At 54.5% G+C, this 16,529-nt stretch overlaps 2 protein-coding genes across 3 annotated transcripts; one reads left to right on the top strand and one right to left on the bottom strand.

Annotated features, from left to right (window-relative positions):
- Nucleotides 1-2,196: 2,196 nt before the first annotated feature.
- TRIM72 (tripartite motif containing 72) lies at nt 2,197-9,618 on the bottom strand. Its single transcript, XM_004439469.3, has 7 exons — nt 9,408-9,618; nt 8,566-8,962; nt 5,668-5,763; nt 5,349-5,579; nt 4,871-4,893; nt 3,713-3,831; nt 2,197-2,790 (listed from the first exon to the last, which is right to left on the bottom strand). Exons 2-7 carry the CDS (start codon nt 8,953-8,955, stop codon nt 2,216-2,218), a joined length of 1,434 nt encoding a protein of 477 aa, XP_004439526.1. The 5' UTR covers nt 8,956-8,962; nt 9,408-9,618; the 3' UTR covers nt 2,197-2,215.
- Nucleotides 6,585-7,723, top strand: PYDC1 (pyrin domain containing 1). 2 transcript variants are annotated; one of them, XM_087417357.1, is made up of 3 exons: nt 6,585-6,995; nt 7,296-7,337; nt 7,514-7,723. In XM_087417357.1, the coding sequence occupies exons 1-3, from the start codon at nt 6,735-6,737 to the stop codon at nt 7,544-7,546; spliced, it is 336 nt and encodes a 111-aa protein (XP_087273483.1). In that variant the 5' UTR covers nt 6,585-6,734; the 3' UTR covers nt 7,547-7,723. The 2 variants fall into 2 exon arrangements, with proteins under 2 accessions (XP_087273483.1, XP_087273484.1); XM_087417358.1 differs by having other exon boundaries at nt 6,587-7,002.
- Nucleotides 9,619-16,529: the final 6,911 nt, after the last annotated feature.

Here is a 16,529-nt window from a genome sequence, read left to right as displayed (position 1 = left end):
AGGGCCCAGCTCCACTGGCTGTGCCAGTGACTGCGCATGGCAGGGACACACAGGGCTCCTCTCAGGGGCGACTTTGCAGAGGAGTCCTCACAACAGTGGAAGACACTTCCACTCACTCTCTCACTCACTCAGGGTCACACTGCCACCACAATTTGCCCGCCCTATTTTCTCTCACGGGGCACCTTGCCTCATAAAATCCTTGCACATTTACTCCTGGCTTGGCATCTGCTTCTCAGAATACCCATTTCCTCAGAAAGAAGCTTTGGGCCCTTGCACAGACACCCATGACAGGGCTTCAGTGGAGTGGGTACACATGGTAAGGAGGTGCTGGGGTCAAGAGGGGATAGGAAATGGTGGAGCTTCAGGAGAGTTTTGTAGGACGAGGGGAGGGACAAGGCATTCCTAGCCAAGCGTTGTGTGTGTGATGCTGGGGGTACAAGGACCCCACGAGCTCAGTCAGGCCAGAGTGTAGGCAGTGGAGTGGCACAAGGTGCGGCTGGAGACTAGCAGGGTGCCTCGAATGCCAAGTCCAAGACCTGGGGCTTCCTCCCACAGGCAACAAGGAGTCGTGGAAAGTTGTGAGCAACTGAACCACATGACCACATTTGTGTTTTTAGAAAGATTAGATGTGTCAAGACTGAGGGCTGGGAGGGCAATAAGGAGGTTACTGCCTAGCCACAGGTCATTTGTCTCTTCATACAGATTTAATAAAATCTGTGAAGTCTGTGTCTGACTCCTGAGGAAGGAGTCAGAATATAATCGTTTTTATTTAATGGTGCTGGATTTTACAACCAAATAATCTGTTTAGTTTATTGTTTTATTTTCTAGTATGAAAGAGCTTCTCAAATTAATCCTCTTCTGTCTCCCCAAGCCAGAGCCCAACAGCTCTTCCTCCGGGAGACACAGCCAGGAGTGCCCCCCCAACCAGATCTTGAGGCCTTTCATACCCCACCCACAACCTTCCTTTCGCCCTCTTAGTCCCATCCCCCAAGAAAATCCCCACTTTGGCAACGGTTGCCAGGGGTCCCTATGCCCTTTTGCACAGCAGTAGCAGCAGCCCAGCAACATCATGTGAGAGCAAATGGCCCCAGGCCATCATCTTCCCTCAGGATGGGGGTGGGGGGCAGCAGCCTGGGTCCCACCTGCCTGAAGGCCCAAAGGCCTCTCTCTCCACTGAAGGGGGACTCTCACTCTTGGCCTCAGTGGTTACTCCAGAGCCCAAGAAATTGGCCTTTGAGGTAAAACCAAAGAAAGTGTGAACCAGCAAGTAAGTAGTGAAGGGCCAACTTCCAGGGCTAGGGTGGGGAGCTCTCTATTCTCTGCAAGCAGCAGGGCCTGGCGTGGGGTTAGCATCAGTCTCTTTCTCTTGGTTGGCAACTTGGGAGATTTCCTCAACATCCGAGACACTCAGCAAACACATTCCAGAGGCAAAGGGAAATAAGTTGGGGGTCGGTTTATTCACCCAACATAGGCTCTGGCAGTTTTTAAATGGCTGTTGAATGGAGGACTATATGTTGGGTTTTCTATGCCTGGTAGCTAGCTGAAAGCTACCTGATAACTGCCTCTACATGACGCGTAGCTGACTGAACAGATGGGCGTCTGAGTCAGCCGTCCTTCAGGTGGGATCCCACTTGTGACCTGCAGCATCAGCATCAGCTGGGAACTTGCTAGAAAGGCACATTTTTGACCAGCCCCAGATCTACCGCATCAGAAACTCAGCAATCTGGGCTTTAACAAGTCCCTGTTTTGTGCTTTGAAAAGGTGATTTTGACGCAGGCCCAAGTTGGAAAACCACTAAGTGAAAGGCCTTTTGGTATGGCCAGTCTGGACCCCTGCCCCAGGCCCAACGAGGAGGGGAATATGAGGCTGCAGGGGCTCCTTCTCCGCAGGTTCTCCAGCTCCTCCCCTCAATGCTCCCCAGACGACAGACCCCCTTCCTTCCTTCCCTCAACCTCAGTTTCTTCCTGGAACCCTTGGGCCTTCAGGTGCCCAAACTGGGACTCCCTCACTGACCTGACCGTAGCTCTCCCCTCCCACAGCCACCTCAACCCCTCATGAACCCGTTCATGCCAACCCCCACCTTCTCAGACCTCTTGGAGCCCCCAGTCCCCACTCCCCCTGGCCCTGCCTTCAGCCCTGGCAACCCGCAGCCCCGCCCGTCTCCCCCCAGGCCCCAGCCACCAGGACCCCCACCCCTCCCCAACCCAGCAGGGGCTCAGGCCTCCTCGCCATCAGGCCCCACGATCAGCAGCGGCTGAGCGTTCTTGCCCTTGTCGTGCCAGCACACGTCGAAGAAGGGGTACACGGGCCCGGGCAGGCGCTCGTGGAAGGCAAAGAGCAGCTCCAGGGCGTCGGCGTTGCTGGCGTCGTAGAAGGAGAGGACGCCGTCGCCGAAGCTTAGGTAGATGCCGATGCGCGAGGGCCGCCTCTCCGGGGTGCGCAGTGCGCGCGGCTCCTTGGCTTCCACGTGCGCCTCCAGGATCTTGCCGTCGCGCAGCCCGAGCAGCCAGAGGCCCTGCGAGGGCACTGCGTGCAGCCGGCCGCGGCGGCTGGCCTGGGCCGCGATCACGCCGAGGGCCCAGCGCGGCTTGTCGCCCACCTCCACCTCCCAGTAGTGCTCCCCGTCCGAGAGCAGCTGGCGCGTCACCACCGCCACGGCCCTGTCGAACTGGCACGGGTCCTCTCCGGCCGGCGGCGCCTTCTGCTCCGAGCACTCCACGCGGCGGCCCGAGGGAGACACCACCAGGCTCGGGTGGGCAGAGCACGGGTCAAAGGTCAGCTCCTTCAGCGCTGCCGGATGGGAGACCCGTCAGGCCCTGGCGTGTTTGCCTCCTGCCAGCCTGCTCCCAACCAGTTATGGGCCAACCTTGTGTCCTCTAATTCTCCCAACATGTCTGGGAGTGAGCCCCTCTCTGCTTGCTGGCTTGGGCTGAAGACTAGCTCTCTGAGCTTCAGTCTGCTCAGCTGTAAAAAGAGGCCATAATTGCCTCCTTCCAGCGTTGTGGAGAGGACTAAGTTGCTACAAGTCATGCAATTCATCATCCGAGGCCCAGAAAAGGCCCCAGGTCACAGAGCAGGAGACAGTCAGGAAGCCTGGTTCTACGCCAGCCTCCACCTCACCTGGCTGTGTGACCTCTCTCAGTCTTGACCCAGTCTCTGGGCCTCAGCCTTCTCTTGAATAAAACAGAGGTCCCTCCATTCCCACCATGTGTAGCCCTGTGAACCTGTAGCACCCCATGAGCTCTAGTTCTTGAAGAAGGGAGGCTGAGCCCTTAGGCCTCCCCAGCCACAGGCCACCAGAGTCGGTGTCTGACCCAGGCCAGTCCCCAGGGTTCCAGCTCTGCAGATCCTCAGCCCCCAGTGAGCAGGGATTATCATCTCCACTGTCCAGAAGGGGCAGGGACTGGCCAAGGGTCACACGGGGAGTCAGCGGCTAGAACTCAGGCCTCAGCCTCTCCTGCCGGCAGCAGCAGCACCCTGTCAGTAAGCAGTGTCCTCTCCATGTCAGTCAACCACCTGTAAACCCCATGCCCTCAAAGGTCCTTCTCCTCTGAGCCCAGGTTACAAGGGTACAGGGGGAACCCCAGAGGAAAAGGGGCAATGGGCACCTTCTCCAATGACCTCCCCAGTTGGGAGGACTCTCTGTGTGTGGCTGGAGCCTCCCATCAACCACAGTTACAAACACAAACCTGGAGTCGGCCCCTCCCAGTACCTGGCATCAGAGCCCGGAACATCTTCTTCCACACCTGGAATTTGAAGTCATCTGAGATGACTGGAAGCTGGATGTCCAGACGGGCAGGGGGTGGTGACTCTGCCAGGATCTTCTGCAGCCTGCGAGTGGGGAGGTGGGGAAGGTGTCTGTGAAGGGACTTCCTGGAGGAAGCATGGGGTGGGGGGAGGGCAAGAGGAAGTACCAGAGGAGAGGAGGACAGTTCCAGGATCTCCCCCACATCACACCCTAGCTAAAACTCTTCTGCTGGAATTTCAGTTTGGAAAGATGAAAAAGTTGTGGAGAGGGTTGGTGGTGATGGGTACACAACAACGTGAATGTACTTAATGCCACTGAACTTAAAATGTACACTAAAACAATGGTTAAAATGGTAAATTTTGTTATGTATATTTTACCACAATTAAAAAAAAAAACACCTTCTTTTGGATAAGGTCCAAGTCGTCAGCCCTCCACTATTTGCTCACACCTGCCACCACAGTTTCATCTTCTTTCCTCTTACCAGTCTTTGCACTTGCTGTTCCCTCTGCCTACAATGCTCTTCCCCCAACTCTTTATCTAGCCAACTCCTGTTCATTCCTCCAGCATCCAACTCAAATGTGCACTCCTCTGGGAAACCTGCCCTGGCCACCGCCTTCCCTCCACAGCAGCACTGAGCACACAGTGACGCCCGTGTCCCTGCCCAAGTCTGTCCTCAGTGCCAGTTTGGGAGGCCCCTGAGGAGAAGGACCAGGTCAGGTTCATTTCTTTTTTTTTTTTTTTTTTGTGAGGAAGATCAGCCCTGAGCTAACATCTGCCAGTCCTCCTCTTTTTGCTGAGGAAGACTGGCCCTGCGCTAACATCCTTGCCCATCTTCCTCTGCTTTATGTGGGATGCCGCCACAGCATGGCCTGACAAGCGGTGCGTCAGTGCGCGCCTGGGATCCGAACCCAGGCCGCCAGCAGCGGAGCACGTGCACTTAACCGCTACGCCACAGGGCCGGCCCAAAGGTCAGGTTCATTTCTGTGTTCAACACCAAGCGCAGGGCAGTCGCAGTGGACTGAACAGGAGTCCTCAGGCAGATTGTGAGTAGAGGGTGAGCCAGCCAGTGCCCCTGGAAGACTAGGGAAAGTTAGGGAAAGGGCAGGGCCAAGTCGATCTCACCTGCTGGTCACCAGGCAGTATTTCTGGAGAGAGAGCGAGAAAGAGAACAGAGGTGAGGCAGGCGGGGCATGAGGTGGACCACCAGGAAAGCTGAGTGTGGGGTCAGGAAGAATCAGAAAAGCCAAAAGAGATCCAGAACTCAAGGCCACCCACAGCCCTTTACCTCTGTGTGAATTAGAAACTAAGGTACCCCCTTTCTCAAAAAACTAATTCTGCCTGCTAGAAGAGTGTCCTAATAAATATACAAAACTACAACGTCTATGATATGAATGGTGCCCACTTAGCTATAGTGTCCTTGTGCAGTGCCCAACCTAAACAACCATAACAGCAGTCCTGGGGCCCACCCCTGCTCGATGTGTGACCCTGGCTTGTCCCTGCCCCTCTCTTGGCATCAGGGTCCCTGTTTGACAATGAGATGAGGTCTCTGGAGCTTGAACCCTGGCTGAGGGGCAGAGAGGAAAGTTCATCCCCTGCTCACCATGAGGAACTCAGTCTGCGGCTTGTCTGCCACCTCCTCCAGCACCTTCTCCATCTGCCGCAGCTGCTCCAGGTAAGAGTTCAGGCTCCCCAGCTCCCGCCGCAAGGCAATCCCTGCCTCACCCCGCACACGCTCTGCCTCACGGTCCAAGGAGCCCTCCAAGGCAGCCAAGAACAACCGCATCTTGCCCAGCTGCTCCCCCACGGCCCCCCGGAACTGACGCACCGTCTCCTGTGGGGCCAGACAGGCAAAAGCACTTGGCTGGGGACCCCCAGCCTGGACATCCAGTCCCCAGGCTCTGCCATGCTGAGCCCCTCACCTCCACCTCCACCAGCTGATGCTCCAGCACAGCCACGCTTTTCTCCTTGCGCATACAGGCCTCCTGCAGCTGTATCTTCTGCTGTGGGAGCTGCGTCTGGGGGTGGGACATAAAGAAGTGATGATGCTGCCCCTCAACCCACCCCTCCCACCCCTAAACCTGCCGTTTCCAGCTCCGCCTCAATGCCAGCTCCTCCTCCAGCCACCTGGCATTTCACCGTTCCTCAAACCCACTCGCATGTCTCCAGGCCCTTGCAACTACTGGTCCTGCCGTCTTCGATGCCTTGCCCTCCCATCGTCTATTTTGGTAATTCCTCCCTAGCCTTGTCTTCCCTGATGCCACCCACTCTGCAGTCAGCCCCCAGCACAGGTCTTTGTAAGCCTGACAAACACAAATATGGTTTGGTCTCCACAGACAGGTACAGGGCTTGGCACACAGCAGCCTTCAGGGGGTGGGTGTAGGATGTGTGAAGAAGAAATGCAAACTCCTCCTATTCCTGGGCTTCACCCCATATTTAAAAGCAGAACATTAGCAAAACACCCCAATCAGCCTCCCTGCACACCCATGGGCTCTAAGGGCAGGCAATTTAATAAAAGTGTCCAGTGCATTGAGCAACCAAACACAACCAAACACATCTGTGGGTGGGATCCCGCCCTAGGCCTGTCAGCTTGTGACTCCTGCAACACAGGTTTAGGGGAGCTCCTAACACCTCCTGCCAAGCCACTCTTTGCTGGGAGGTGCATGGCCCTGGAATCAGACGGTTCCAGTCCTGCCTCCTTCCAACCTCAGTTTCCTCTCCAGAAGAATGGGAACATCCATCCCCACCTCACCCGTGGTTGTGACAAATTGGCGCCCCCCACCCCCATTCCTCCTTCGGGAAACTGGGAGACCCTCCAGGCGCAGTTTGCCGGCGAGTCCCGGCCCGGCAGGAGCCACAGGATTGGACCACGGCCTCCCCTGGCCAGCTGCCAGGTCAGTCTCCTCCCCAGGACGTCCTCTGGGGCAATGGCCCTGCCTGCTGCAGACCGACGGGGCCGTCGGAGCTTCAGAAGCGGCAGCGCTGAGCCATGGGGAAGATTCGAGACGCCATCCTGGAGGCTCTGGAAAACCTGACAGCAGATGAGCTCAAGAAGTTCAAGCTGAAGCTGGGGGCGGCGCAGCTGCGCGAAGGCTTTCGCAACATCCCGCGGGGGGCGCTCGGGCCGCTCGACGCAGTGGACCTCACCGACAGGCTGGTCTCCTTCTACCGCGAAGAGTACGGCGCCGAGCTCACGGCAGGCGTGCTGCGCGACATGGGCATGCAGGAAGAGGCAACACGGCTTCAGGGGGTCCGCGGTGGGTCCCCAAGGCCGGGCGGATGCCACTCATCCTTGAGTCTGGCGCATGGTCTCTGGACCCAGCCCCCTTCCTCGCCAAGGACCCAGTCCCGCCCCAGCCTTCCTGTTCCCCTCCTCCTTCAGGCTCCTTCCTGGAGCCCCTCCTTCAGACCTCTGGCCAGCCCCTCCCTGCAGCTTAGGGCTGGGAGGATGAGGAGCCTAGCAGACTGTATCCCGCCCCACCTGCCCCTTGAGGCTCCTGGGCAGCCTGGGTTCCTGTCCCATTTCATGGACTTTGTTCTTTCTTCGCAGATGCAGTTGGGCGAGGTTAGGAGTTCTGGGTTATCAGCAGAGGTAAGCCTGGGTTGGGAGGGCTCCTGGGAGGAGGAAGCTCCTGCACTGGGCTAGGAGACCACCAGCCAGCACTTGGCTGGAGTGGGCAAGACAGGGGCGGGAGGGACGGTGAGGCTGGCCCCAGGGGGAGTCTGGGGACCTCAAATAGCCTGAGAACCAGGGTCTATTCCCTCTAGGAGTCTAGGGGCCAAGGAGCAGCGCAACGCTGATGTTTGTGGGCAAAGATAACCTGCAGAAGCTCACCCCGAGAACCGGTCGCGAGAAGACGGCGGCAGCTTCTTCACCGCGGGGACCGAGGACCGCTCCATGCCTCCAGACCCCGCCTCCTCCCGCCCCTGCACCTGTCGTTTATTATTCCACAGCCCAATAAATGCTTCATGACAGACCTTCCTGGGCCTGTGTGGACACATACCCTCTCGCAGCTACATGCGTGTGATTTGCCACACCTATGACACGTGCAAGCCAGTGTGTGCCTGCATTTCCATTTACCAATGTCTGGGTATCTTTGCTGGGCACCCGTGAGGATCGCAAACCTTGGGGGACACACAGCTGTGTGTGGGCTCTGGAAGTGTTCAGGACTTCCAGCTCCAACCAGAAAAACAGCCTGGACTTGGGTCTCGGTGCCAACCTGGGCCTGCGCACAGAGGTGCGTGCCCAGGCGTGCCTTGCCCTCCCCATCTCCCCTTCGGTTAGGCCCAATCTCCTGACGGTCAGGCCAGCACAAGTGTTACAGCTCCAGGGGCGCGTGGGCCACCCCCGGGCAGCTGTGCGGCGCCGCCCAGCCACGCCCCAAGCCCCGCGTCTCTAGTCTTCCCGGAACGTACGCCCCGCAGCCGCGCCAGCGCCGGTGGGCCGGAGGCACCGACTTAGCCTTCCGCTCCGCCCCCAGCTTATCAGACTTTACTCTGTGGCTGCGCCCCCGGCATCTCCGGGCGCGCTCCAGTGGCTGAGGCCGGGAAATCTAGATTTATGCCGCGTCCGTCCCGCCAGAACCCGCCCCAGCGCGCCTCTTCAAGGGTCCCCTCTCTGCCCGGCTCCGCCTTCAGCTCGTCAGCCCCGGATTCCTTAGCCGCCTCACCCCACCCATGTCCCCCGCAACTCTGGGTGCCTTGGGCCCTGAAGCTCAGAGTCCAAGTCAATGCAGCCACCTCCTGATTGGCCAGGCCCCACCCCGTCCAACGGTCCCATCTGACTCCGCCCCCGGCGGGAGGCCGCCGGGGTCCCACACCTTGAGGCGCGCGTGGGCTTCTGCGGCGGGCAGCAGGCGGTGGCCGCGGTGCGAACCGAGCGAGGCGCACACGCCGCACACGAGTGCGCGGTCCTGCTCGCAGTAGATGCTGAGCGGGTCTAGGTGCTCCTCGCAGTGGCCCTGGGGCACCTGAGCCAGCCCCTCCACCAGGCGCGCCAGCTGCAGGTTGGTGCTGAGCGCCTGCGGCCGCGTGGGTGCCTGGCAGCACGGGCAGAGCACCGTGCCGTCCTCCGCGGGCTCCCCTGCCACGCGGCTCAAGCAGGCGCGGCAGAAGCTGTGGCCGCACTCGGCGGTCACGGGCGCGTCGAACAGCTGCAGGCACAGCGGGCAGGACAGCTCCTGGTGCAAGAGGCCGGGCGCAGCCGACATGGCGGGCCTGGGTAGAGGAGGGCTCAGTTAGGGAGGCTCAGCCGGGCCGCAAACCCGGCCTAACCTCAGCCCCCAGCCCAGTCTGCAGCCCCACAGGGAGGAGCCCCAGCCTATAAAGATCTCGCATCCTATACAAAAAGGAACTCTGGTCCCCGCCAAGGGGGAAGGGGGACTAGGTCTCAGCCCCAAAGGCAGCCTCAGCTGCTGTTCTCAGCCCCAACCCTGAGAATAGCCCCTATCAGAGACCTTATCTCAATCCCAGTTCCTAAACATGATCCTGGGTTGCAAACACAGTCTTACCTACTGTCCTTCCCCTTTGTTAGCCCCAGGCCTCAGCCCCAGCTCCAAATTCTCCAGAACCCCCACCCCCTACCCTCCTCTCACTCAACCCTCCAGGATCCCCAGCCCTCCTCTCCCTCATATCTCCAGGCCAAGTGGACCCAAGGACTCACAGGTCTGGTTGGAGATCTTGGGCAAAAAGAGACTCCCAGGAGGCCCAGTCAAGGTCAGGCCTAACCTTAGGGGGTTCAGACCTGTGTTGGAAGACAGGCAAGGGGCAAGCACCAAGCTCAGAGCAAGGGCAGGGGACTCACAGGGGCAGCTAGCAGTGGACACCACGGGTGATGGGCATGCAGTGAAGAGCAGACAGACCCTCCCAGACTGAGCCCTGGCCCCAGGACTATATTTAGCTTCCCTGCCCACCCCCTCCGCCACTTCTGGAAACCGTTCTAAAAGTAAGGACTGAGTGGTCAGCGGACAAGCATCACATGTCAAGCCACCTGTCCTGGCCCATCCCACTGTCTCCTTTCTGCCCAGCCTGGAGCCAGAGCTCAGTGCCAGCAGGGAGACAGGGCCTCTCATACCACAGAAAAGACAGAAACATGGTTGGGGGTAGTCTCCCCTTTCTCCTTGACCCCCACCTCCACACTCTCCAGCCTTCCTCTTCCCTACCTGTGGCCCCTCCCCAGCTTGTCACCCACGTAGTCCCCAAGCTTATGGCTCTCCAAGGTCACTGACAGTATTATCTCCACCTGCAGGAGGCCAGGACCTCACCCCACCCTGAAAGGGTTTCTTCCTCCAGAACTGAGGGCAGAGTTTTTTCCCTGTACCCAGCACAAGCCCTGGGGCAAAGTGGCCCTCCCTAAATGCTTGGAAAGTGAATGAGAGGACAGTTGAACAAATGAATGAACTGAATCCAGAGCATGCAGCCCACAAGTGGATTCTGTCTGCCCTGGGAACCTCAGGCCTTCCTATATGCTTATCCTGCAAATCTCAAATTTAAACTTCATTCAGAATAAAAGCCAAAGTCCTCACTGTGGCCTACAAGTCCCTACCAATCTGACCCCATTCATCTCTCACCCTTCCCCCTCTGCTTACTCCAGCCTCAGCCTTTGCACTTGCCATCCCCTCTGCCTAGAACACTCTTTCAAACCCAGTAATTCCATGGTTTCCTTCCTCAGACCTTTCCCAATGTCCTCTTTTCTCTGATGCTTTTCCTAACTCCCTGATTTTAAATCTCACATCTCCCTTCCCTGCTTTCGTTTTCTCCATAACACATTTATCACCATCCGACATGCAATATATTTTACTTGGTTTTTCATCTGTCTCCTCCTACTAGAATAGAAATTTTGTTCACTGCTTGTCTCCAACTTAGAATAAAGTGTGTGGCACACAGCAGGTGCTCAATAAATACTCCACGAATGAATAAACACACAAATTCACTCGATTCTTCTCTTTTGGCCTCTCAGTCACTTTCTCTCATCTTTACCTGGATTTACTCATTTCTCCCTCGACCGTTCTTGTCTCTCTTAGTCTGAGTTTCGGTTTCTATTTTGGTGTCTTAATCTCCTCTTTGGACTTTCACTTTGCTGCTCTCTTGGGTTTTTAATGTTCATTTTTATTAATTTTATCCCAGATGTGCACATGAGGTGTTCTGGATCAGAGACAGATTTCTTATTAAATACCTCACAGTAAATAGTAAATGTTTTGGGCCCCCTTGTGCCTTATGATGATGTGATGAGAGCCAGGTCAATCGTTCTGAGAGTAGCCAGACACCGCATAGGTGAGCGACAAGGAAGAGTTATTTTTCCTGCTTATAAAGGGGAAGGAGGCAGCTGTCCCGCTCCCCTCCTTAAAGGTCTTCTTACTCCAACTCTTTGGCAGGTAAATGAATCTCCCCTGGAGCCCGATCGCTCCTTGCACGTCTCCGCTTTTATGACAAGTCTTTGGACTTGTCTCCAAGTTCTGGGGCTCATTCCTTTTTGAACGCTTGAAGATCCTGTATGTTGCATGCTGACTCTCTTAGGAAGCTACTCCGGGCTTCCTGGCCCCTTGGAGGTTTAACCTAGGAACATTGTTCAGGCTCTAATCATTTGGGCCTCTCAGGAAGCGATAAGAGAAATTTTATTATTCTTTTGGATCAGAGCAATTAACTATACAAATGACTACAGATTTTTTTTTTTTTTTTGTGAGGAGGATCGGCCCTGAGCTAACATCTGCCGATCCTCCTCTTTTTGCTGAGGAAGACTGGCCCTGGGCTGACATCCATGCCCATCCTCCACCACCTTACATGGGATGCCGCCACAGCATGGCTTGCCATTGGTGCGCACCCGGGATCCGAACTGGCGAACCCTGGGCAGCCGCAGCGGAGCGCGCGCACCCCACCGCTTGTGCCACTGGGCCGGCCCCATGACTACGGATTTCATTCTCAGAGTACGTAAGGAAGCTCGGGCTTTTTAACCCTGAGAAATCCAGGGAAGTTCAATATCCCCACTCTCTTTATCTCTAAGTCTCTGATTTCCTCTCTGCCATTTTGATGGCTCACACTTGGCCTTGGGTTATCAAACAGGAGGGGTGGGGGGATGACAGCATATCTGGAGCCGGTCTCTGAAGCTACAAGCCACTTCACTTCAGCGCAGAATGCCAATATCCCAAACGTAGCTCTAACCTGGAATTTCCATCACTGCCAGGCTGGGGCTGAAGGTTTTGGTCAATAGGAATGGGTGCCCAGGACAGGGCGGTGACAGTCAACTAAATCCATCTCAGTAAATGGGGTCAGGTCTGACCTCTGACCCGTGGAAGAGACACTGATTATCTACAGCAGATTGGAGGACAAGATGGGGCTAGAAACTATGTCCAAGGGAGGAGGAAGTAAGGACTAGTGTTGCCCACCCTAAGATGGAACTCAGTGAGATCCTTGGGGCCCACAGAGATCAAAGGGGACAAATTTCAGCTTGTCCTAAGGGAGAGCTTCCCAACAGCTAGAGTGATCAATGCCATGGGAGATGAGAGCTCCTTGTATTGGATAAATGTAGAAAGGAACCAGATATCTCCCAATCAGGGCCACTGCAGAAGCGGGTCCTGAATGCTGGCATCACAAACTCATGCTGGGTGCCCGCAGGAAGATCACCTACCTTTCTGGACTTCAGCATCTGCAGCTACAATATAAGAATAGGTAGGATAATAATACCATGCCTATAGGGTTGTTGTGAGGATTAAACTAGATAACATTCTAAATGAACACAGGGATGGTGTGCTGGCGCCTGAGGGTTTAGGAAGTGGTGACAGCCACTCCTAGGTTCAAGTCTTAACTCCACTCTTTCCTCGTTGTCTGGGCACGTCACTTAACCTGATTTTCTCATCGGTAAAATGAGGATCATTTAAGGATTATCATCAAGACTATTGGATTTGTTATGAAAATTCAACAAACTAATTCATGTAAAGCTCTTAACATAATGCCAGGCCCATAGAAAATGTTCAATAAATGTCGGCTATTGTTATTATTACAATTATTATTACTAATTGTTCTAATGAATCTTCCCTACAACCCTATAAGGTCAATAATATCATCGCCACTTTCAGACTGGGAAAGCGAGACTCAGAGACTTTAACATGACAAAAGCACCTAGTATGTGCCAGGCCTGTTCCAAGCACTTCACAATTCTTTTTTTGGGGAGGAGGGGTGGTGAGGAAGATCAGCCCTGAGCTAACATCTGCCAGCCCTCTTCTTTTTGCTGAGGAAGACTGGCCCTGGGCTAACATCCGTGCCCATCTTCCTCAACTTTATGTGGGACGCCGCCACAGCGTGGCCTGACAAGCGGTGCGTCAGTGCGCTCCTGGGATCCGAACCCAGGCCGCCAGCAGCAGAGCGCGCGCACTTAACCACTACGCCACGGGGCCAGCCCCAGCACTTCACAATTCTTAATCCATTTATAGCTTCATAACCTCATTTATAACCTCACAACAACCCCATCATTGTTCCTATCTTACAGGGAGGCCATGAGGCACAAAGAGATTAAGTGACTTGACTCATGTCCTGGCAGTCTATGGTCCTTTTGGCCCCAGGAGGAGCAATCTGGCTCCAGCAATCAAAGCGAAGACCTGGAGGTTCTTCCATACCAGGGGTCAAAGCTCAGAGCTCTGAGCACTTCTCCCAGAAAAGGGGGGTCAAGGGAGAAGGGATTACCAGGCCTTCCCAGAGAGCTGCCCAAGGCTCCCATTCCCCACCTCCCCAGGTGGAAACCACCCTGGCAGTCTCCAGGAATGAGCAGGCTCTGCCTCTACCTCACTGGGGAACTCTGGGCAAGTCACTGCCCTTCTCAGAGCACTCATTCCCTACAGGCTGGTGAAGCGAGCGCATTAATGAGAAAGGATGCAGACCCCAGAGAGGGGCTATGACCTCCCTAAGTCACACAGCTAAGAGGTAGAGGGTCTGGGAATCAAATCTGAGTGGGTCTGACACCCCTCATCTCCTATTTTTCCCACTATTCCACAATCCTCTGAATGTGCTTTGTAAGTTCTAGAGCATTCTGCAAAAAGGAGGCAGTTAATGGTGTCATTACTATTATTGCAACATCTGCCCTCCCAAAGGTATTTAGGAACGGTCTGGAGGAGGTATAAATTTCCATATACATAATCTCTCTAAGCAATTTGTCAATTTTTGAGGACAGAGAGTGGGACTTTTAGGATATTGGTTGGAATTTGGGCCTAGGGGTCACATGGATATGGGTTCAGTGTTTCCTCATTTACTACCAGTGTAGGATTCCAGAGGAACTTTTTTTTTTTTTATAATTTTATTTATTTTTTCCCCCAAAGCCCCAGTAGATAGTTGTATGTCATAGTTGCACATCCTTCTAGTTGCTGTATGTGGGACGCGGCCTCAGCATGGCTGGAGAAGCGGTACGTCGGTGCGCGCCCAGGATCCGAACCCGGGCCACCAGCAGCGGAGCGCACGCACTTAACCGCTAAGCCACCGGGCCGGCCCCCAGAGGAACTTCTGAGAGCCTGAGTTTTCTCCTCTGTAAGGTGGGATAAATACACATACCTCATGGGGTTGTTGGGAGAACTGAATGAGAAGATGCATGTTACGTATTCAGCACATGTCTGGAACACAGTAAATTCAAACACTGGGATCTGTTGTGACTACTAGGACTGTCTTGCACCAGCATTTATCACAGGGTTGGGCATCTAGTAGATCCTTAATACATCTTTTTAGAATAAGATAAACTCTCCAAAAACTTTGTTCTCTTCTGAATTCAGAATCTACAAGGTGCCAAAAGGTGCCACTCGTTCTCACTGAGCTCCAGCCTGAAACCACTGCAGGAGCGAGGCTTCCAGTTCAATGGGAGGATGGCTGTATTTCCCCAGCCCCACATCCCTTGCCTCCCTGCGATACCACACCACAGGCGTGATCTGAGGCCATGTCAGGTGAAAGTCACAGCCAAGATCTTCCGTGCCTCAGTCTGAATGTGTATGAGCAGGAATGCGACTGGGGTCAGATGCCAAGAGCAAGCTGGGCCCAAAAGGAAGGGTCCAGGGTGGTGATATGCAGGAACAAAGGAAGTTCAAACAACACCATGACACATGTCCTCAGCTCCCTCACCCCAGGAAGCCAGTTTTGAGGAGAAGCCCACCTTCTCCTCCTGGTCATGACACACCCTCCCCAGGTGCAATTTCCTGCAGCCCCAAAGGTTCAGTTGAAATGTGTTACATCGGTTCTACTTAGAGCAAAGGCCACCCCATTCCAACAAGGGTTCAAGAGATGCCGTCAAATGGCCACGTGGCCAAAGGGATCCCTGCTGTGTGTGGGGGTTGAATCAGGCAATTGTTTTTTAAATTCCGTGGCTCAAACACCCAAAGCTTCTAAGATCTGCCAAATGTGAAAAGAGCAGGTTTCTATGATTCTAGATTCTAGGATTCTTTTGTCATTCCAGAAAGGCTTATCAAGGCTGGATCTGCACCAAGCCCTGTGCTGGGCACTGTGGACCAGAGAAGGTCCTCAAGGAGCTGTCAGTGTGGTGAGGAAAACAGAGCAGACAGACACATTGTATGATAAACACTGTGGTAGAGGCATCAAAGGGACATCCTGTGGACATGGACAAGGAATAATTCATTTTGCACAGACAGGACAGAAAAGTCAACAGAGAAGAGTAGACAGAGGACACACTCAGAAGCTAAACAGACAAGTTATACGATCTCCTCAGCTATCTGACCTTGGGCAAGTCTTCAACCTCTCTCTGCCTCAGTCTTCTCATTTTTAAAACGAGGCTACCATTCCCTATCCCAAGTGGATTGTTATAAGGCTTAGAAATAATGCATGTGAAGGATCATAGCCTAAAAAGGGGCTCAAATATTCATTATTTCTTAGAAAAAGTGACACCCAATGAATATTGGAGGTCAGGCAGGAACTCACTAAACACACCAGAAGGGAAAAGAGGCCAAGCAGAGAGCAGGTGCCACATGTGCAGAGGTCCAGAGGCCAAGAGGGTAGAAGGTATTGCTGAGGAGGTTGGCAAGGGCCTTGAAGGCCAAGCCAAGGAGCTTGGACTTGATTCTGAGGGCCCTGGGGAGTCATGGGAGGCTTCTGAGCAGGGGAGGGACAGGATCAATGTGTAGGCTAGGAAGATGTTGACTTCTGGCCACAGCGCACAAAATGAGTTGGAGATTCTGAAAGGACAAAGACCAGTGAAGAGGCACAATAATAAATAGCCATGAGCCAGGAAACACTGGCTGTTGGACCACAAGTGCCACCCATGGTGAGGATGTTGGCACACAGCACTACCCAGCCCACGTGGGGCAACAAGCATGAGGATAGGGAGCAGGGCCCTGCTACCCTGCTGGAAGTTCTTGAATACAACATGCTGCAAGTAACACAGCCTCACTCATTCCTTCATTCAGCAAATCTTCACTGAGCACCTACTATGTACCAGGCACTCTCTTGATGGGATTCAGCAATGAACAAGATAGACAAGGTCCCTGCCCTCATGAAGCTCACATTCTGGTGCGGAGATGGACGCCCGATAAACGAATAAGCGTATATGTCAGGATCACATCACTAGAAGGAATGGTGATTGTTACCACCCAGCTGAAAGGAAAAAATGAAGGATTCCCAATACCCACCTAGGAAGGAGAGCCAGCATTCAAACCAGGGACTGTATGGCTTCAAGTCCGTGGTCTTCAGCTCCTGGAAGCCGCCTCTCTTTGAAGAGCTTATCTGTAAGGCACCCCTTTCAGTACTGATATCCTCCCAATTGAGCGACAAGGCCTGTTCATTCATTACTGATTCCACAAAGGGT

This window comes from Ceratotherium simum, chromosome 26 (genome assembly GCF_057802395.1).
Source record: "Ceratotherium simum simum isolate JZ-2026a chromosome 26, ASM5780239v1, whole genome shotgun sequence".
In the NCBI taxonomy this organism is placed as follows: domain Eukaryota; kingdom Metazoa; phylum Chordata; class Mammalia; order Perissodactyla; family Rhinocerotidae; genus Ceratotherium; species Ceratotherium simum.
Note: the sequence above shows the minus strand (reverse complement) of the source record. Positions and strands in the feature narration are given on the sequence as shown.

Excerpts from the sequence above, each read along its gene's own strand:
- PYDC1 (XM_087417357.1), top strand. The coding sequence starts at position 6,735 with ATGGGGAAGATTCGAGACGCCATCCTGGAGGCTCTGGAAAACCTGACA. Across the intron at positions 6,996-7,295 it reads AGGCAACACGGCTTCAGGGG|ATGCAGTTGGGCGAGGTTAG; the intron begins GTCCGCGGTGGG and ends CTTTCTTCGCAG. Across the intron at positions 7,338-7,513 it reads GTTCTGGGTTATCAGCAGAG|GAGTCTAGGGGCCAAGGAGC; the intron begins GTAAGCCTGGGT and ends TATTCCCTCTAG.
- TRIM72 (XM_004439469.3), bottom strand. The coding sequence starts at position 8,955 with ATGTCGGCTGCGCCCGGCCTCTTGCACCAGGAGCTGTCCTGCCCGCTG. Across the intron at positions 5,580-5,667 it reads ATCAGCTGGTGGAGGTGGAG|GAGACGGTGCGTCAGTTCCG; the intron begins GTGAGGGGCTCA and ends CTGGCCCCACAG. Across the intron at positions 2,791-3,712 it reads GTTCCGGGCTCTGATGCCAG|CGCTGAAGGAGCTGACCTTT; the intron begins GTACTGGGAGGG and ends CCCATCCGGCAG.